General features: G+C 43.2%; 1 protein-coding gene across 1 annotated transcript in view; it reads right to left on the reverse strand.

The window, feature by feature from the left end:
- Nucleotides 1-16437, reverse strand: part of lsamp (limbic system associated membrane protein) — a 272640-nt gene extending 256203 nt beyond the window's left edge. The window contains exon 1 of the mRNA XM_057050598.1: nt 16206-16437. Within this exon, the coding sequence (XP_056906578.1) occupies nt 16206-16269 (64 nt within the window). The 5' untranslated portion in view covers nt 16270-16437. The remainder of the gene's footprint in view (nt 1-16205) is intronic.
- Nucleotides 16438-21806: the final 5369 nt, after the last annotated feature.

Here is a 21806-nt window from a genome sequence, read left to right on the forward strand (position 1 = left end):
AACTTGAAAAAGTAAATAACAATAAATCATTAATGCAAATTTCGCACCACCTTCATCAATGTTCAGCACCCAGAAGCATATCAAGCCAGCTCTTTCCCAGATATAGGCTGTGGGATTGGGATACTAATCCATCTCTTGTAGGCAGATTTTGACTTCTTTCTACAGAACTTCAGCTTTGTATTCAGTTGGACTGTGTCGCCATGTGCACAGGTTACAACAGCCATTTTTCTTTTTTGTTTTTCTTTGGACTGACCACGAGAGCCTTGCTTACCTACCTAATATACTGTCTACCAGGGTCTACCAGGGTTGGATCTACCAGAGTCCAACAACACTGCATCTGTCTGTTGGCCCAGCATTTTCCTTATAACAACATTCTCCTTATCATCCAATCACAATTGCTCAGTTTTGTTCTGATTTCTTTGGATGTCAGCTGGTATTGTTTTGGACCAAGTCCAAACAAGTTGTCCTGGAAGTTGTTCTTCAGAGTTGGTGTAACGGGTCATCCTACTGCCCCTAGACCAGGCACATCACACCAACACCGTGTGTCACTATTGAGGAAGGCAGCAGGATGCAGCTGACACACTTAGGTATGACAAAAGGCAAAGGTCTGTTCACAAGAACCCTTAAGACGGGTAGGTCCAAACCCAGTCCTCCAGGGCCATTATCCAGTCAGGTTTTCTGTGCAGCCAGGTTGAAAATACATTCAGTGGGATAGAAAACCTTCGAGCAGCTTGTCATGCACAACATTACACCTTGCGACCCGTTCCAGTTTACATACAAGAAAAAAAGGTCCACAGAGGATGTGATCTGTTCTGCTCTCCACTGAGCCCTCACCCTCTTCAACTCAAAAGGGTCTTATGTGTTGTTATATGCTGTTATAAGACTGTAATTATGCATCTAATGCTATCATTCCCCAGCTGCTATTACAAAAACTTAAAACCACTATCTGCAACTGGATGCTGCATTTCCTTATAGAGCAGCACCAAGTTTCTGGGTGTGCTCCTCTTTGAGGACTCCTCCTGGTGCAACAACACCTCATAACTCACCAAGAAAAGGTCGAACTCTCCTCTACTTTCTCTGCAAACTAAGGACAGCGAGGCCCCCCAACGTGCATTCTTTGGGCAAAATTGAGAGTGTGATCACCGGACTGTAAACCCTGGTCTGTAACACAACACGTAAAACTCCTCAATTTATTGCACTTACCGGTAATCTGCATCTGCCGCCATTATCGTCTGACTCTCAACACTGATCTTCAATTGTATGGTAGATGTTACGTATATTCTGCCTAGAGGTATATCAGATTCACATTTATTTTTTTAAACTCTTAAATCTAATCCAATCAGCACCAATCAGATGCCCAAATGCTCATGTTGGGCCCTGCGGTGAATTGGCGACTCTTCCAGAGGTGGACCCTGCCTTCGCCCATATGCGCCCCCTCACCGTGACCGCGAAAGGGATAAAGCGGTTAAAAAGAGGAGACGAGAAGCTGTGAGCTGTGCTAGTTAAAATACCTGGGACAGACACTACATGGAAAGAAATATGATCCCAACAAGGCACATGTGGAAAACACAGTCAAGCGACCACGGGCTGGGCAGAGATAAGATCACCCTGCAGCTAGACCACAGGCCACAGGCTGAGGGTGAAGACGCAAAAAAGAAATGATTTAGAGCTGACACATGTTGTCCAAGATAACTGACTGTGGTAAATTCTGTGGGGCTTTTGAGCTGACTTTATCTGGTCACGATAAGACTCACTCTTCAGACATCCAAGGTGTTTCGGATGTCTTGTTGGAGGTTGGATAACAAGCTGTTGTCAGTGACTACAACCCACATTCATGGTTTAAAAAGTTCAGATTTTTTTTATATTCAGGCAGATGAGACAACTGACATTCCCACCTGAAGCTACTTGATGCTTGTGTTATAGTGCATTGAGGTTTTCAAGGCATTTTGAGGCATTCAAAAGGTTTTTTTTGAGTCTGTCCCTCTTCAGACTACCATTGACCCCTGTTGCCACAGCACTGTTGGAGAGGCTGGCCGCTAACCTCTGCCAGGAAAAGAGAGTAAACTGATTGCTCAGGTCTATGGTGGGGCTGCAGTGATGAGAGGAGCCAAAGGTGGAGTGCAGACCAAGGTTAAGGATGCGTATACAAGTGCATGCTGCTACATGAAACCTCATCGTGCAGGAGGCAGCATCACACAGTGTCCGGATCAGAACTTTCTTTGAGCTGAAGGATTCATGCACTGTGTTTCCATGTGATTGAAGAATCTTTGATCATCTGATGGAATCACGGTGAGAGGTAGAGGGATTGTTAGCCGACGATCTTGCCACATGGACATGCTGTTTACCCAGTTACACGCAAAGAACGTGAGCTATGAACATTGCAACATGTCCATCACAAGAGTCACCCAGAACTTCCAACAGTATTCCAATGATCAGTTAAATAATTGTTTACTAGTGTTGTGATGACATCTTCCAGTATCTAAATGTGCAGCTTAAACAAGCGACGCTCTTATTTACATACATAAGTAATGTATGCGTTAATTACTGTGCAGATAAGATGCAGACTGTCCCTCGTGGTCATGTTGAATTTGAGAGACAGGCGAGAATACCGTATGCTAACACTCGCTTTCTTGAATATTTTAAGCTGTAACATTACAAGAGAACCAGTGAGGGGTTTTTACCTCGTACGAGGAAACTTATTATAATTTTCACTATGGTGTTTTTAGTATCAGTTATCATCTTGCTGCATTCGAAAGTGCGGTTCCCTTCTCCTAAGCACTCTGCTCCAAGAAGACCTGTTTGTGCTACATGCTGCTCATTTCCCAGAAGCAGCACTGGAAACCACCATGGATACTCAGTCTGCTCCAGGTTTTCATGGAGAACAACCTTCAGGGCACGTTCACTGTTGTCACCACTCCCCTGACCACAGCAGAAGCACAGAGATGATTCACTACTTTAGGGTGCACTCACATTGGGCTAGTTCTTCATTGAGTGAATGTGCCCTTAAAGAGGGTCAAGATCAACATTCCTGATCAACACCATGACACAGCAGCACCTGACTGCTCTGGCCATGCTCTCCATGGAGAACAGAAACACACTGACTCCCAAAAAAGGGTCATTGAGAGCTTTGCTACTCACTAGAAAAAAACAAAACAAAACAAATCAGAGACATAAACACACACGCAAGCAAAATACATCATTCAGAAATATATTGGACGTCAGAAAATGTGCCCATGTGTTTACTAATAGGATTTTATATGTAAAATGCTATTATCTTTTAAGATATTAATTTCCAACTTGGTTCTGAACTTTCTCTTTATGCAAAATGCTAATTATGTCATCTGCATTGGCTCCCCCACCAAGAAATAGCCAAAATATATTTAAAAATTCTTTACTTCTCCTCTGTCTTTTTCCCTCTGCTCTCATTTTCAGTCATTTGATGTCACTCACACCCTTTTCTTGTGTAGTTTAATGCTTCCCCCCTCCCCCACCTTCACTCTCTCTCTCTCTCTTTCTACCTGCAGGTATCACTGACCACATTGTTGCACACTGATCTGCTGGCCGGTCCAAATAGCCTGCTGAGTTTTTTTCCAGCATCTTCTGCATAATTACTGCATTGGCATGTATTTGGTCAAATTAAAGATGCTATAAAAACAAACTCGTGGGCGGCTGTGCTTGGAAAGTGTTCTGGCAGCAGGGAAGGTGCCAGAGCAAGTCACCGACCCCCCAAATGCTCACATAGGGCCCTGCAATGCGATGGGTTCAGCACCACCCACAACCCAGAAAAGGATATAGCGATGAATTTGGATTGGGATGATGTATCTGTCTGTTCCTCGGCTCTTCTCACCATTATCCCCACCCTGGCCATCAGCAGCTGACAATTTAAGAACCACATTAAAAAGCTGATCTCCCGCCCACAAAGTGCAACATGCTTGATACTAAATTTACCAGACATTACATTTCCTGATATTAAAGTACAATAGATTGCGTAACTGAAAATCAAGACTTGACAGGTGAATGTGTGTACAATCACAAAGAGAGTGTCAAACAGGCCGCACAACGTCTGATAAAACAGTGCTTCCTGCTAACAATAAACAGACAGAAGAGAGCACCAAACTACGAGTGAATGCTACAGCTGCTATTAAAGACTTCCATCACATTTGGCTAGTGCACAAAAAGTGAAACGGGGTGATCCCACCCTGGGGTGAGCCCCCCCCCTTCCTCGAGGTGCCCACCCCCAAGGTACATGGATTTGGCCCGAGGAGGAAAAACAGACATGCCTCCTGTTTCTTGGAAGAAAGGCAGGAAAAAACTCAAGACATTGGCAGGTATAACTTCAAAACATGTGACTGTCATTGTTTGTGCGCTGTATATTCATCAATATATGGAAATTATGAACACATACACAGCACAACACTTATTGTTGTATGCTTTGGCATGAATACGTTGTTGTCCCTTAATCTTTGTCTTGGTAATGAGATTGCCGTTTTGACAAGAGGAGAAAATGAAGGAGCTTTTATATCCTGTTTGGACCAGGATAAAAAAGCAGTTAAATTTATTGTTGCACTGTATTTCCCCAAAGTGTACTGGTGACCTTCACTTTCTAAGATACTTTTATGGCATTTTCTTTTTTCTCAAGGATGAGCACATTTTACAAGATCACCAGTGACTGCACCTGAACACAGCTTGACAGGCTGACACAAACTGGCTTTATTCCACCGAGTGTTGTGGAAGAAATCTGTGTATTAGCAACCATCATCAGGACCTGACAGCAGGTAGGACTCGTGCCTCCTGATAGCTCTTAGCCGCGGTGACCCTCGTTAACATTGCTCAGATGATTTTTCACAACACATTAGGAGCAGGGTGCTGAATATGGGCGTGTTGACAGTTGGTTGCGAGGACAAATCAACAGTAATCTGCAGTGTTTTCCTTTGCCACAACATGAGAAGAGAAGAGTGCAGCCCGTCACATTAATGATGAACTCAGAGTCAGAACAATGCATCTTCTCTGCTCATTCAACCGTTCAACATCCAGAGGCTGCTGCGAGCCCTTCCATCAGCTGTTGCTGCTTTGTTGTGAGGCCATGCTCAACTTGCTTGTCTAAAACAGATATATGACAGTGTCTGAAGAGACTGGACCATTTACAACAGGGTGACACACTCATATTTTGCATAATGCTCTACTCTCTGGTGATTGGAGACAATCATGACAGTGATGTGCATGTCAGGCATGTCAAAGTGAAGACTGATGTGTAGGAATAAAGAACGCTGCAAAGTTTGTCAGTCTGGTAAAGGTGGGGAGGACTGTGGAGGTTTTCAGGGCCAACTGAGCTTTTTTATCAAAGAGCCCTGCCACATGGAGGACTAACCTTGGTCTTGAGAGACCTCTTCCCAAGAGTAATACAATATACAAAAAGGACAGGGTTTTAATTCTTTGGCATTCTGGCCCCAAAGATTCTAAAATGTACAGTATATGGAGAAAGAACCTGATTTTCAAAGCTCACAAATCATTTGGAACTACAGTGATAGATGCTTTTTCTAAAACATTTTAAAAGAGAAAATAACCAATAACTGGCCTTTTTGAAAACTTTAAAATCAGTTGAAGTCTCTTCCTCTTTACCTTTGTAAGGAATATTATGTAAAATACAATCATAGAGACACTTAAAAGGATCAGAAAATCAATATTTCTAATTAATATGATGATGTTCTTGATCACTTAATAGAGGTCTTAAAAGCCTCGTAGACCATATAGATTTGTCTTTACTATGTCTATAAGGCACGTGGAAAACAAGACCTATTTTGAGATTAAACAAATTCAGGCCTTTTAATCTGTCTTTCTTGATTGCTATTTTCCCTGGAGATATTGCAGCTATGTTTTTTGCCTTTTTTTTTTCCTCTAAATTTATTTCGTAAAGGTGACGTGACAGCAGTTTTATGAAGGGTTGCTGAAGATTAGAAATGGAATAGAAGGGATACTTTGTGATTGAAAGTGAGAATATTAGATTATTGAGGGATCAGTTCTGTGTGAATGAACTATTCTGAACTGAAAAATGGGACCGTATTAAACACACAGCCATTTCATCAAATATACATGAGTTTGAAGTGATGCTGCTGCAGCCGCCACAGATAGACTAGACAAATATGAGGCCCAGAATGGTTCCATGCTATAAAACAAACAAGTGTGGAAAGTTATGGTTCGTTTCCCCTGCACAATGCTTTAATGTCACTATTCTCCTTCACATTTATCTTCTTAACTGCAGTCACTCAGGCAGTGAAACTCTGCCCAGTCCCGACAAAAACTCAGCTGTCAATCACAGACCTCACCAGGTTTTATCTCAGTTAATTAACTAATTTAAGCTAAACACAGATTTGTCTATGGAGGAAATACTAAGTAGTCTGGAGGACCAAAAATATCAATGTGTGCCTTTTTACATTTTGTGACAAACTCAGATTAAAAAAGGTCAGATATGACAGCTTTGTACTAATACTATATGGCCGCAGCTGAAATTAAGAGTGGACGGTTGTGTGGTTGGCCGTGTTCATCACCCATAGATCCCCAGTGCAGGTGAATTCAGGACCCTATGATGATGATTCCCAGATATAAACGCAACTATGGGGTGAGCCAATTCCACATGACAGCCAAGTCACTGAAAATTCCCTAGGTTGTCAAGTCCTTTACAATTATTCATCACGGCTCTTCCGTCTCTTGCAGAGATGCTGCAGCCTTTCCTGTTTTCTAAGGGCCAAAGCTACTCCCGCGTCTCCTCATCACCCTTATGACTGTCCCATTTACTCGGCCAGGGAATCTGTCCAGAGAGGGAATGCATGGACTAAGATTGTTAAGATTGTTCATCTTTGTGGGGAAGAAGGATGGTTGCTGAACCTCTGTATTGATTGTCAGGGACTGAACATCACTGTGAAACTTGATCCCCTCTGAAACTGAAACTCGGGTCAAAGCCTGAACCATGTTCAAAAACCAACTCGCGACGGTTAAAGCACTTACTGACTGGCCTTATGCCATTGTCACCCTGATCTAACATATATGTGGAGTGGATCATTGGATTTCCAACCTCTAACGGATGAACACATCATCTTAACCATCAACAGGCTCTCAAAGCTGCTTTACCCAAGTGTCTGTCCCTAAAGATGACACAGTGTCTGTTGAAGTGGGGTTCCTTAGGAGGGTCATGTTAGACAAACGCCCATAATGTTCATAGCTCGGGTTTGGATGGTGTTCTGTTAGGCCTGCAGTCTTTTCTCTACAGCACAGGAGTAGGTCCCTGACCCAGTAGCCTCAGCCAATGTCAACAGATGCCCATGGACTCCAGTTGATGGAACCTTCTGTGTGTCACAGAGGCTGCTAAAGCGCTTGCCGACAAGAAAAAGGTCCGTGACGCCCTCTCGCCCAGTTGATCAGAACATTCAGTTGTCTTTCCCTGCAGACAGAGATGTAATTTTGTTCCACACGTCACAGGCATTCCAGTTTCCATCTCAGTGGTTATTAATTATGTTGTTCTGAGACTTTCAGGTCTATGCAGGGGAGAATATGGTCAGGGAGATTTCTGTGTTTTAGTCTGTGTCTGAGCATTTCCCCCCTTCCTTCCTCATCTGTAATTACCATCGTCAGGCTCATTTGTGTGTCTCTTGTCACCTTCCCTTACTTCATGTATGAAACGCACCTCCCCCTCCTCTTTGTGATGACGATTCCTCTGGTGGTTTGACCTGGTTTCTGTGAGGTTTTGACTATTCTTATCTACCTGTTCTGAGTGATACCAACCTTTTGCTAAATAAAGCACTGCTTCTGCATGGAGGCCTTCTTGACCATTTGTGTCACAACCTAAAGATAAAGCTGTAATGCATTTGACATTACAAGCAAAAGAAAACCAGGAATTAAATTGTAATGACAATTCCAAGGGCCTACAGCTCATTATGGCAACACACTGCCCCCAGGAGCCTCTATGACTAAATTATTAAGCATTATTAATATAGGATCATACTAATGAACCAGCACTATAACAAAGTCACAATAATTACATTTTAATCATTCCAATAACCTTCTTGGCCCCTTTTAAAAAATGGTTTGATCCACGGTTTTCTCATGGGGAGCGAGTGCGAGCAAGGGAGATCAAGCTGAGTAAGAGCAGCACAGCAGGGGCCCAGGAAATCAAACATTTCTCTAAGAATTGAGAGAGTAAAACTGTTAAAGGTGGCTTCAACTATTATTTGTTAATTCGGCGTCTAAGGAGAGCCTGCGTTAACTGTCACCGGGTCATCAGTTAATTGTAGAGCAAAGATTCCAAGTGTAGGTAAGTGATTAGTACTAAATTGGAGGCTACTTACAGGGCTGTGGTACTGAGAAATCCATTTATGTGTAATCCAAGATTACCTTACTTCCTCAGTTTTTCCATGAAGCATGACATTTCATGTTTACAAAAAGTAATACGTGACAAAAGAATGAACCTTTCTGCTTGGCTGCTCTACAATCAGCAGTGGCTGCATTGTTTGACCCAGCAGCAGACCTTCACCTTCACCCCCGGGAGACCAATGATGCCTTTGTTGGTGAGTGAGTGATATAGACATTGGTCGGCTGTTTTTGTACTAGCGAGCTGCTGCACCACTGGTAATTACTCAGACAGTAACCCATTGGTTATTTCAATTTGCCTTATTGCATGACTGTAAGGCAAAGTATTTTCAATCACAAATGTAATTAGGTGTTTTTTAGTAGCATATTATGGGTACTATAACATGCAAATGAGAGAAATCAGAATAAGACCATTAATAATAATAATAATAATAATAATATAATAATAATAATAATAATATTGTGAATCATTGAATGATTGATCAGGAAAAAAGAAAACCAATCGGGCATATTACACCAGAAAACAGAAAATAAACCAAATCAATTTAAATAAAGAAATCATGGGGAAGAGATGCCCTGATATTCTTTCAGGGGCCCAGAATATATAACTACTGCCCTGTTGGTGATCTGCTAGCATGCTCATCTGCTCACAAAACAACAAGTGTGAGCGCTGCTAGAGACCACCGACATACATGTCTGAGCTTGTTGAAAAAGCATCATCTTTGCTGTGGCTGGTGTGACTTGTGCCAAGTCCATGTCAGATTAGAGCTGAAGTGAGGACTATAGAGTTCACCATTTGACAATGGCGCTAAATGGGTGTTTGGGAGAATAAATGTAAACAAATATGGAGAAAAGCAGGGGATGGCGGATGCACCCCAGGAGTGTTCCGTGTTGGAGATTAGCATAGAGGACATTCTGTGGTCTGGAAATCCAGCACAGGCTGAGGTTGTTCATTGCTGGGCATATGAAAGAAGAGTGGTTTGCACTCTGTAGACTCTTAGCACACAAATGTTGCTGCCTTCATTGTCTAATGTGGATGGGCCTGGAGAGAGTAAATATTGTACAGCGTAATTAAAATCTCTTAAGTCTGGGACTGATCCTTGGAGGATCTCACGGCTGATGCTGCTACCACCCGAAGCATGGCCATTCTGTCAACCGTCTGTTTACACCAGTAGCCCTACATCTACTTTATAAAAGACACATAAATGATAAAGCTTTCAGTTTTGGATTACTGAAGTTTCGTTAAATGATAAAGTGGAATTTAAAATATTTTCTTTATCGTTTCCTTATTATTACACTGAAGTGACTTTCAACTGAGAAAGCTTGTGACAGGTTCATCACCTGTGGATGTATTCTAAGGCACCCCTCAAAATATTTATTTCTCGACTGCGTTAGGGTGAAATAAACATTTTATCTGTTGGGGACTGAGCTGAGCTGAAAAGCGGAGGGTTCTCAATTCAAGCCCTGGTGTGGATTATCTAGTAGTAGGGAAAGGTGGCAGAAATCTTTCATAGCACTGCCGAGGTAACCTTGAGCAAGGTACCAAAGGCCTAAATGCTAAGAGAGGAACCTGCGATGAACTGGCGACTCATCCAGGGATGGACCCTGAATTCACCCATGAGCACCCTCTCTCTTACCCCGAAAGGGATAACGCGGTCAAGAAGACATCCAAGATATCCAAAACAGAATTGTCGACCCCCAACAATTGGGCCCAATTCAAAGATGCCTGAAGGTGAAGTGTTCATGCAATTATGCAGTTATAAACAACATTGGAATCCTATCATCATACTACTCAGAAAGGAGGCAACTTCTGTGTTTTAAAATGATACACAAGACCAAAGAATGTCTTTGAAGTCTGATGAAACTAAAATTTAACTGATCTGGGCCATTTTTCTACTTTAAGGGAAATGGGGGGAGATTACAAACCCGAGAACACCATCCTCACTGTAAAGTTCAGAGGTGGCACCATAATACCAGGTAGGGGTGTTCTACAGGATGTAGAAGGAAGTAGGATGTAATAAAATAGATGTCATCGTGATAAAATAAAACAAGATGAGATCTTTTATTGATCGTATGGTGGGGAAATTTCACCATTACAGCAAATCAAAACAGGACCATAAAATGCACAGCTAAAATGTCAGTGAACATCAGTCCCCCTCTTGTATGTTGAACTGCTTCTTGTCCCTCCCAGAACACCCCCTTCCTGGGAGTCCACTGCATAGAAGACTACAGATGCCAGCACAGTCTCATAAATAGTCCTCAGCAATGGCCTTCATACACCAACGGACCCCTGTCTCCCCATGGCCGAATAACATGTGGAAATGTTGAAGCAACATCAAGCTCGGTAAAAACGATTCTACGCACCTCCAGGCACAAGTGTTCCCCAAATTAGTTATAAAAATGCTCGAGGACAGAAAAGTTAATGCTTTGTGGTGGCCATCATGATGCCCTGATATCGATCAAACAGAAAAACTGTTGGCAGTTCTGTCATCAGGAAAGAGCCAAAATCCCAGCAGAATATTATCAGAAGGTTTTGGAATGATTATCGTTGCTGCATTCAGCGATTAGAAAAGCTGGTAATTCTAACTCACGTAAAAGAGGAACATTTTAGTCTGGCTGACTGATAGTGTCAGTCTTTTTACACATTTCTGGTCAGATATTAGCTTTACAACAGTTACAACAGGACATGAACAGCACCTTTGCAGAGTTTTAATGGAGGCAAACTGACAAATGGGAGTAAATACAGGAAATTGCACAAATGAGTCCAGACAGATGAAAGATTAAAAAAAAGGCTGTCAGGCTGTCTAATCTGCTCAGCAAAGGCAACAGACATATCGCAAATGTAAATCTCAGTGCTTGTTTGGAGAGTGGATTACAGTAATTTTAGATAACTTCGATCATCTGTCTGGAAGCCATGTTGCACTGAGCGGGATCTGAATGAGTCTTGATGAGCGTGTCCACAAAGAACAAACAAAGCTGTTGGACAGTGTGATGAACAGCGTAACACAAAGACAGACATGTTTGTCCTCTGAGAAGTCCTTGGGAGCAATGACACGATCAACAGAGATGATGTACAATCGCTCTCAATAAGTGAGACCATTAAAGCAAAACCAGCCAAGTGTTACTCTGCTGGATTTACAGCTTCATTTCTTCTGATCACGATTCTGATCATGGACTCTCCTCATCAAACCCTTCATGTGTCAGACCATGCTGTGAGAAAACCCAATGACCCGAACACCCAGGATGGATGACAAGCTCGTGTTTTACACCGTTAAAGCCACAGAGGTTAGGATTCTAAGGGACGGGTGAAGAAATTATTTGATTTTCTCCTGTCAGATTTAATCATCAGCGATATTCCTACTACTCAGTATTCATCTGCATGTTAATTTTTGTGAGGTGCAAAATAGTCTGTAAAATCCGTCATTTGCTGCCTTAGGAATTAAGAGGAATGGCAGAGGTGTCGAGCATTTCCCATCATGCAACAGATGAACCGCAGGAATACAGCTTCAACAAGTCACTTGACCATCACAGGCCAGGTGTAAACTACCTGAATTTAGTTTGATATTAATCTTAGAGTTATTACCCTTACATTACAGCTTCTTTACCTCTGCCAAGGTTGTGACACTAGTGAGGTCAGCAACTGAAACAGCAGAACAAATGGCAACAGGTGCTGGTTCAGGTACAGGCTCAGACTGGCACAATAGAAGCCACCTCTGATAACAGCGTTGGTCACTGCAGGAGAGCTTCAGTGGCAGCAATCACATAAGTTAATTAAGTATCAGTTACTGGTCAGACGCCACTAACTGGTCAGACATCAGTTACTGGTCAGACACCACTAACAGGTCAGACAATACTAACCAGTCAAGTATCAGTAACTGGTCAGAAATCGGTAACCGGTCAGTTATTGTCAGAAGACAGTTACTGGTCAGAGTTACTGGCCAGACATCAGCAACTGGTCAGACATAGTTTACTGGTCAGAGTCATTGGTCTGACAATAAGTAATTGGTCAGAGTTACTGGCCAGACAAAATCAGCATTACTGTCAGACAACAGTACCTAGTCAGAACTCAGTAACTGGTCAGAACTCAGTAACCGGTCAGCGTTATTGGTCAAACAAAAGTCACTGGTCACACATCAGTTACTAGTCAGACACCAATAACTTGTCAGACATCAGTTATTGGTCAGACATCAGTTATTGGTCAGACAAAACTAACTAGTCAAGTACCAGTAACTGGTACATCAGTTACTGGTCAAATATCAATGACTTGTCAGACATCAGTTACTGGCCAGAGATCAGTAACTCATCAGACATGAGTAACAAGGCAGGCACCAATAATAGGTCAGACAATACTAACTAGTCAAGTATTAGTAACTGGTCAATCATCAGTTCCTGGTCAGACATCAGCTACTGTTCAGACATCAGTGACTGGTCAGACATCAGTGACTGGTCAGACAACAGTTACCGGTCAGAGTTACTGGCCAGGCATAAGTAACTGGTCAGATATCATTTTCTGGTTACACTTAATGGTCAGACATTCATAACTGATCAAAAATCAGTAACTGGTCAAAGTGATTGGTCACATATATGTAACTGTTCAGAGTTACTGGTTAGACATCAGTAACTGGTCAGACAACAGCTACTGGTCAGAGTTACTGGCTAGACATCAGTAACTGGTCACACATCATTTACTGGTCAGACAACACTTACTGTGTTAAAAAAATAAAAAAAATCAGAAACTAGTCAGAATTAGTGGTCAGGCAACAGTGACTTGTCAGACATCTGTAACTGGTCAGGAATCAGTAACTGGTTATATAGAGGACGATGGCAGAGATAGAAAAGAAGAGATTTAAAGGTTTATGCTGCATGAGAGGTCAGAAGAGACAACAGTGGGTCAGAACCATGAATGTGTGTTTGTTTGGAGTGCGGACTGCAGTGATTCCAGGTAAAGTGTGTGTCCCCTTTGCACAGAGCAGAATAAGTCTGAACAGCAAACAAAGCTGTTTTACTATCTGATGATCTGGATAAAAAGGCAAAAGCAGCAGATCAGCTCATTGATACAAAGATGTACGTAAATTACTGTTTTTCGTGTGGATTTTAACGCGTTTACACCTGACTCAAAGGTCATTTCTTATTTTCCTTGACGTGATCAGAAACACACTCGAAATGTTTGATTTACATGCTGAGTATCGGAACAATCAGCTAGAAATTCCCCCGGCTGGTGTCGGGCGCCATCAAAGGAGACGAAGTCAAACAGCCTCTGAATCCATCATTAATAAGCCCTGACAGTGACATAATTAAGATGAGATTATTTTGCTTATGGGAAAAAACCAATTAATCGTAGTGGCTCAATAGACAAGACTGACCGGTGCTTGTAAATGGATTCTCATTCACAATTAAAGCAAAAGGATCAGCGCAGCTCTTCTTTCAACCACTTGTTGACACTTGATGTTCCTATGTTGCAGGTTAACCAAACTCATTTGGTTGATTTCAAATCAGGTACATCCCATTAAATATGGGAGATAAAGAACAGCAGCGAGGCTTCAGCTAAACCGCTGCACATGTGGCCAACAGCGGCGATATTTCCGCCTTTACAGGTGAAACCTTAAGTACCGCGGAGCCAAAAAGACACGCGGATGTGAGGCGGTCCTCCAGGTGGGCTGGAAATCTGATGGGACTGAAGAGAAAATAATGCAATCATCTCCAGCCGAGGTTATTATTCCCAGCCCCTGAATCATTCAGTAGCTGCTCAGGAGATGCCGCCTGTGCAGACTTAATGTAAATGCACATTTAAAATCATGGTGAGCATATTCAAGTGAAAAAAGATCATACTGGGCGGAAATGCTGAACAGACCTGACGGAGCTTTAAAACATGAAGGATATGTTAAGGCTCTCTCTCTATCAACCCTACCTGAGTTCTCTGCCTCTTATTCCATAGCACGCTAGTTAAATCCTCCAAAAGACAACGAGACGGGTGTGAGCTGGTCACCTGCAGCAAGTCGTTTCACATGAGTGCACCGCAGGATGGAACAAAGCCAGTAAATCACCCAGCCAGGCCGGTGTGATGGAGATCAGCTGCTCATCAATCTCACCGCACCTGAGAGATAATTAGTCGTGGAGGCTTCTCAATCTGAGCAGGAGTCAGAGAGATCTAACAAGAGTTACCTGCTGCACCTCTACTATTTGCTGGGTTTAGGGGCTTCAAAGCAGCACACGCACAAATGCACTATTAGCTGCATTGGTCCCAGAGCTTTGTGAATATTTATATCAAAATGAGACTCTTGCTTCACCATGTGTGATTGAAATGCGAATCCAGCAGTAGGATGCAGAATCCCAGCTGTGGTCCTTCACCAGATTACCTGTTTGAATAGCCAAGAACAGACGCTGAGTTTTATTCCCTGCACTAGCGTTGCAAACACGGACGGCTGACATCTCCAGCTTTGAGCTGCTTTTGGGGCTCCAGTTGATTTTTGTTTCAGTGTTCTGTCAGCCGCTGATTTACTGAGATCTGCAGATATGTGACACAAGCGTGGATGTATCCTCAGGGCTAATTGACCTTCAGCTGGGATTCAAGTCTGGAGTTTGGACACATCCACGCGGAGCTCGGCATCAATTGTTAATTTCATGAGATGTAATCATGCATGTTTGAGAGCTGGTTACACGCTTCTGCCAGATGGCAGTCAGAGTGTTTGTGTGCTCTTCCAGTTCAGTTTGTGATTGTATTTTTTTGGGGGGCGGGGGGTGTTTCACTGTGCATAATGTCAGATATAATCAAGATACTGTAGGTTCCAATCCCTTCACTTTCCTTTTTTCCTCCACAGCAGGAGCAGATGCCAGTCAGAGGATGGGTGGGTGTTGCTCCTGCTGTTAAGTTACTGGTCCCTATAGTGCTTATTATGGGAGGTTTCACCATAATATAACTGTATGAGGGCAACAGCTGTAAATCTTTGCGACACATCTTGCAGAACTAATTAAAGAACCCATCTATGTAGACAGCCACATGTTGTTCAATAAATGGATTATAATTAATTTACAACAGCAGGAACAGACAAGAATCGATAAGCCATGAAAGGGAGGAGTCCCCGCGCGCGCCTGGCAAAGTCCAGTTAATGTGAACTTTCCTCGGAGGTTTTCCAGTGAAAAGCTGGGGTGTGGCTGGAAGTTTGAGAAGGGAGTTTAAACATTGTTCCCTCTGACCTGCACGTTTCAGAAGAGCCTCTGTGCTGAGTCCTTTTGAGTATTACACTTGGAAATGACCTAAACGGCTTCAAGGTCCTTCTTTAAAAATGTCTAATTCATGTCAGAATGAGACACTCTCGGATGATGGGGCTCTTTTCTTTCTTTTTAGTACAGCAGAAATGTTCCAATGTGGTCTCTGTGCTGCGACCTCCTATTTTGTTGCTGATATGAAAGTCGAATCAACACCGAAATATCTCGTTTATTTAGCACATTTTCCCGCCATTGCGGTCGCAAAAAGGCAATCTCCAACTTTAGTCTAAACTTTATCAAATAATTGTCGCGGTTTTGCAGTATTTTTTTCTCTTTCTTTCGTGGCTTTTAACTGTGCAATAAAACGAGCATTGATACTCGGAACTAAACACTGTGCCCACACGCACGCACGCACGCACACTCCACATGTTGCAGCTGCACTCTGCCGTGCAGGACAGGACATCAGCTGACTGGTCCCCTGCTCGGGTCCGTGCACCGTGATGCGTCCCTGTCAAGTCACATACCTTCACACCTCGAGTCAGCAGAATCTAACCCCTCCACGGTAGCTGTGCTCCGACCTCAGCTCCGCTGTTTCCTAACGCCAGCACATGACATTAAAGAATCAAACCATCCCTTGCCTTGAAATCCAAAGAGGAGTGCGACGGCGGGGATCCACACGGCGTTTATCCAGGAGTAAAGCATGTTGTCCAGGTAGGAAAGCTCGTCCCGACCAAGCTCCGTCTCCAGCGGCTAATTTCCAGAAGAGAGCGGTGCAGATGAAGCCGAGCGGAGGGAGAACTGTATCCCGGTGTGCGCGCTGCTGATGAAGAGCCGAGCCGGAGTCTGTCGCTGCTCCATCTGCTGCCTCCACACGGACTCCAGCGACTCCTGGCGGCCTCCGCGCGCGTGTGTGTGTGTGTGTGTGTGTGCGCGCGCGCGCGTTTGTGAGCGCGTGTGTGTCCTGGTGAAAGTAAAATGACATCACTGATCTCATCTAATCTGATATGCGTGTCATCCTGACAGAAGGTTCCTGGTGGACTGCAGCTGATTCCGGGCAAGATTTCAGGAGTCCTTTTTGCTCTGTGTGTGTGTGTGTGTGTGTGTGTGTGTGTGTGTGCGTGTGTGTGCGTGCGGGCGTGCGTGTGAGGATTATCTGTGTTTAATTTCTCCAAAAGATCTGTAAAAAAGGAAGGGAGAGCAAGCCACTCTAATTGTTTTAGTTTAAAGGATAAATCCCCAACTTTTGCAAAGCCTTGTGTAATTTCTTTATAATGTCGCTTTGAGGAGGATCAATGTGTCGCTTTGTTGCCTTCGTCTGAAAAAATCTTGAAACTGCGTAAATGACTCCATAGACAACAATCAGAAAATGGAAGAAAGCGTCATTCGGCCTCCTTACTGTGGTTGTGAACTGTTTAAATGTCAGGCTTTTAACTCTACATACCAATGAGGGAATGACAATTTAAATCATCTTTCCGTCTCATCAAAACTATCTCAAACTAGTTATATTCACTGACATTTCTTAGATGCAGCAATCATCAGTGTTTCATGTATACCATAATGTGTATTGCTGCTTTTCACGACATCCTGGAAGGGTGTTTGAGTTTATGACGGCTTATTTAAATGGGTATGTATCTGTAAAAAGAGAGTAATGGCCTAAACAGCCTCTCATTCTCTCACAAAATTGATTTTGCATCAATTATTCCAAGCACACAGGGGAACTCTATAAAAAGTTAGCAAGTAATTGAATATATGACGGTAAATGTACTGTCAGGTTCTCTGCTATTAGACATCAAATTGCCAACAGCCTGCAAATGTCGCCTTGAAACGACTGTGTGGGTATAAAAGATCTGAAGTGAGTGTCTCTCGGTTGTTCAGTGTTTTCACTGCTGCCATCACCTCTTTCAAATGGCTGGAAAAAAGATCTCGGTTGAAAAAAAAAGGATAATAATAATTCCTTCAAAAGGAAACAATAGTGTAAAGAATATATAGCTTATTCATTAGCAATGGGTTTTATGTTGCTGCCACTTATATGAGCAGTTCACTTGTATGAGCGGGGAATTAAGTAATCAGCGAGTTAGCATGCTAGCTAGGGACTTTAGATTTTAAAAAGAATATCCAAGACCTGTGTCTCCAGGTTCCAGAGTTAGATGAAGAGTAAAAGATAGACCATAAATAAGTTATTTCCAAACTAAATGAATGGTTTGCCTCTTGGTGCTGGAGCTTCAATTGCTCGAACAGTGATTTCTGCTATTCAAGGTAGTTTTCTCTGTCAACTGGACTGGGTTTCTCTCTTGAAGACGTTTCGCCTCTATCCAGAAGGCTTCTTCAGTTCTGAATCGCTTGGGAGAGAGCTGAAAATATTAGCCCTGTGGACCATTAGCATGCTAATGATCCGGGTGGTCACCTGAGAGTCGTTAGCAGGGTCGTTGGTCGGGTCGTTCACTAGTTTTGTTGAGGTGTCTCCCCTTTGTCTGCTGGGTCACATGGTGATGAGTCACTGGGTCTCCTGGAATGGTGTGAATGTTTGTTTTGCTGTGCACTGTGCATCAGATGTGTGTTATCAGGTTATCTACGCATTGATAATGCATTTATCACTCAGCGGTGGATCCGTCATGTACGGTCCGCAGCCAGTAAACCTCCTGATTTGGTCGAGTTGTGTTTGAGCGGTTAAGTCGCTCTGGCAGCAGCTATGCTTTTACAAGAATATTGTTTTCATTTAAAAGAAAGTCAAGGTCCGACTGAATTCATCAAATACGTGAAATGGGTTTTCTGTCACAGTCAACAGTGAGGCTGTTGACTGTCACAACGAGGAAATGAAGTCGTGTTTCACATGAACGCCTCAGAAAATTTGGGGGGAAAAAAGATGAGTGTGTGTTATTACAGCTCAGTGTGTGAATTAACAGTCGAAACTCATCCGAATTATTGATGGAAAGTGGTGAATTAAACAGACTGCATGAAGATTTCTGTCAAATGAATATTTTGAAAGAGGCTTTTTGGCAGAAAACCTATCATTTAAATCTTAGTGTTGAAGGAAGTCATTAAAATTCCACAGTGTAATAAAAGAAGCATTCCTCCGGCCGCAGTGCAAAAGCGGAGAGTTAAAAAAAAAGATTCGGTGGTAATTCAGACGAGAACAAAAGCTCAGACGTTTGGAAGTGTCTCACCTTGTGCGCTGACCATCTTTTGTCCAGCGCACATTACTTTGTCATCATGGGTCCTTCAGACTGCTCAGGTGGACCAGAGACAGACCATAAAAGACGAAGATAAATAGAGGATGAAGAGGAGGAGCAGGGTATAAACCAAAGTTGGTTCTTCAGAGGAAGATTAATGTCAAATGGCATCTTCTTCATTACTCTTCAGGTCTGCACGTGTTTTTGAAGGTGTAACTTTTGGAAGAACGTGACATTTCTCTTTAAAGGTCTCCTCATTAGCCACTGAAATGCAGTGAAGTGTTCGAGTGAGTTTCCTACTATGGAACAAATCATCACTGATGCATCTTTCAGCTATTTTCACACTCTTTACCTCTGATAATAGTCAGGGTTCTTAAAGATCAGGCTGAAGTGCTCCTACAGATGTCTTTCATCAGAACTTCTTTTGAGCAGAGTGACCTTTGAACTACTACATATTTTCCCACAGCAGAACAGAATCCATAGAAAATAGTTAAGCAACACATTTAAAGGAGACACCTCCTCGCTGAATGATTTCTTCTTTGCTTGATTTCATCAGTTACTAGATTCTCGATGACGGCATCAAAATGAATGAAGACAAATAGATTTAAGTAGTAAACAAAAACAGGGTGAAATGATGTGAAACGTCTTTTGTATTTCAGGTTCTCCAAAATAGCCACCGCTCGCTTGGATTACAGCTTTTTACACTCTCGGCCATCTCTGGATGAGCTTCCTGAGATGGTCACCTGAAATGCTTGAAGGCACATTAAGGCCCATTTGCCTTTGCTCTGCGGACCATCTCCTCCTAGAACCTCTCGATAGGTCAGGTGACTTTGGAGGACAAGTCATCCCAAGCAGCACTCCATCACTCTCCTTGCTCAAATAACCCTCACACGGCCTGTTTGTGATCACGGTCCTGAGGAAAATCAAATAATGGGCCAATTAAATGCTGGTTCCGTGTGCCAGGAAAAGCACCCCTTCGCCATCAAACCTCCTCCTCCTGGCAGGTGGAACCAGAGATCTCAGATTTGGACTAATCAGACCAAAGAACAGATGTCCACTGGTTTATCTCTCCATTACCTGTGTTTCCAGGCCCAAACAAATCTCTTAGTTGTCATTTCTATGCCGCTATTTGGCCATAAAAGCCTGATCCACACAGTCTCTTCTGAAGACCTGGTAAAGAGACGTGCCTGCTATGAGAACTCTGTGTATTTTTTAAGTATCTCAACTCAACACCTGCTGTTTAATATTTATTAACACACTGATGTGTACGTAGATACAGCTCGGAGTGATAGATCGGAACGAAATAAAGTCACCCGGGCAAAACTGGGAGGTGGGCACTTCACAAGGTTGTAGGAAAAGAGAACATTTCACGGCCTCGTGTTGATCTTCCAGGGTCCTTCGCCACAGTGGAGACATGAAGGAATGACAGTTGGCAGATAGGGCGTGTGGTGTGGACGAGACAAGCGAAGGTCTCGGCCTCATCAGAAGCCAAGAAAAAAGTGACCTCATGAAGGTCAGCGAGAGAAGGTCAAGGGTTTGCAAAGCTGTCATGAAAGCAAAGGGTGGCTACTTTGAAGAAGCTAAAAGAGAAAATATACTTATTTTACAGTTTCTTTGTTCACTGCATCATTCTCAGTACGTATCTACAATTGAGAAGGTAGTAAAAATAAAGAAAAACCACTGAATGGAGAAGATTTCTGACTGGCAGTGTGAATGTTGCCATACCTGGTGCCTGTAATGTGCTTGGTGTTTGTTTGTTTCCTGAAGTTGACAGTTGTGTCGAGAAAAGCCTCATCGTTTCTGACGTGTTTGTTCACCCTGATGGTTGACGGCCGCAGGCTACAACCTAGGAGATATGATGGAAGATACGACCTGCAGATTTTCTGAATGTTCCCGAATGTTCAAACAAACAAGCGAAAAGAAAAAAAGAATCAGCTTTAGAGGTCAGTCCAGTGTGACCACAGCTTCCACAAGTAGATCACTGCATGTGTAGGTGCACCAACTCCCAACTCTGGTGCTTCGCTCTGTCCTCAATAAAGATCTTTGTCTATTTTGGGTAAGTTCGTCCCATTGCTTTGCATCACAACAGAGCCCCGGCTGATTAACTGTGGCTCCGAGGAGAGCAGTGATTTATGGCTGTTTTTCTCTTATTATACACCAGCCCTCTGCTGCCGCTTTCAGCTGCCATCAAACTCTCCACAGAGGAGAACACAGAGAGCCGAGTATCACTTCCAGTTCAGAGAGCATCAGGCTCTCTGCTAAAGTCTATCTGAAAGAAACCAAATGACTAAAAAGCAGAAAATGGGGTAGAATCAGAGCCAGGTGCTATCAAGAATAAATGTGAATGTGCTAAAACGGCTACAATTATCAGTTTTAGGCTAGAATCTTCTGCTGGTCTTCCACTTGTTTTTCTTCTGCTGGTGGTGTTCTAGCAGCAAAGTGCTCTCAGCAGATTATAGGAGTGAGTGGAGGAGTCCGTGGAAGAGGAGCTGCTTATCACAGGTTTGCTCTGCGCTAATTACGGGCTAATTATTCGCACGCTGAACTGATTGCTTTTGTCATTTTTTTTTTAATAAAGGTGGTTGAGATTGGGTCTGAATAATAACAGTTTCTCCTCTGTGTGGCGCATCACAGGCTGCCGCCCACGTCTCATAACTCACGCAGCTGCAGTCCGACTGAGGCTGTAGCTGGTGGCAGCTCAGCTCAGGGGTCCCTGACCAAGGCCTGCAGACGGGTCTGGACAGTCAGTCTTCACCACGGAGGTTGGTATGACTGAGGTTGTGCCTGTCAGTGTAAAAAGAGACTGTTCAAGGACGACTGGAGCTGATGAGGAGACCATCAGAGGCACAACACACTGATAATTAATCCAAAGGGAAGACCAGGATTCGGTTTTGTGACCATCAAAGCAACAATCTGGCGGTTGGAAATGTGATGATGGTGATCTGAAGCAGAGGTGTGCACTTGACCAGGTGGAGGTGGCCAGAGTTGGGCTGAAGCCACGCCCACACGGCCAATCACAGAGACAGATGGAAGGGAAGAAGGGAGGGGGGCACACAGAGATACAAGGGA

This window comes from Takifugu flavidus, chromosome 12, assembly GCF_003711565.1.
Source record: "Takifugu flavidus isolate HTHZ2018 chromosome 12, ASM371156v2, whole genome shotgun sequence".
NCBI classification, from domain to species: domain Eukaryota; kingdom Metazoa; phylum Chordata; class Actinopteri; order Tetraodontiformes; family Tetraodontidae; genus Takifugu; species Takifugu flavidus.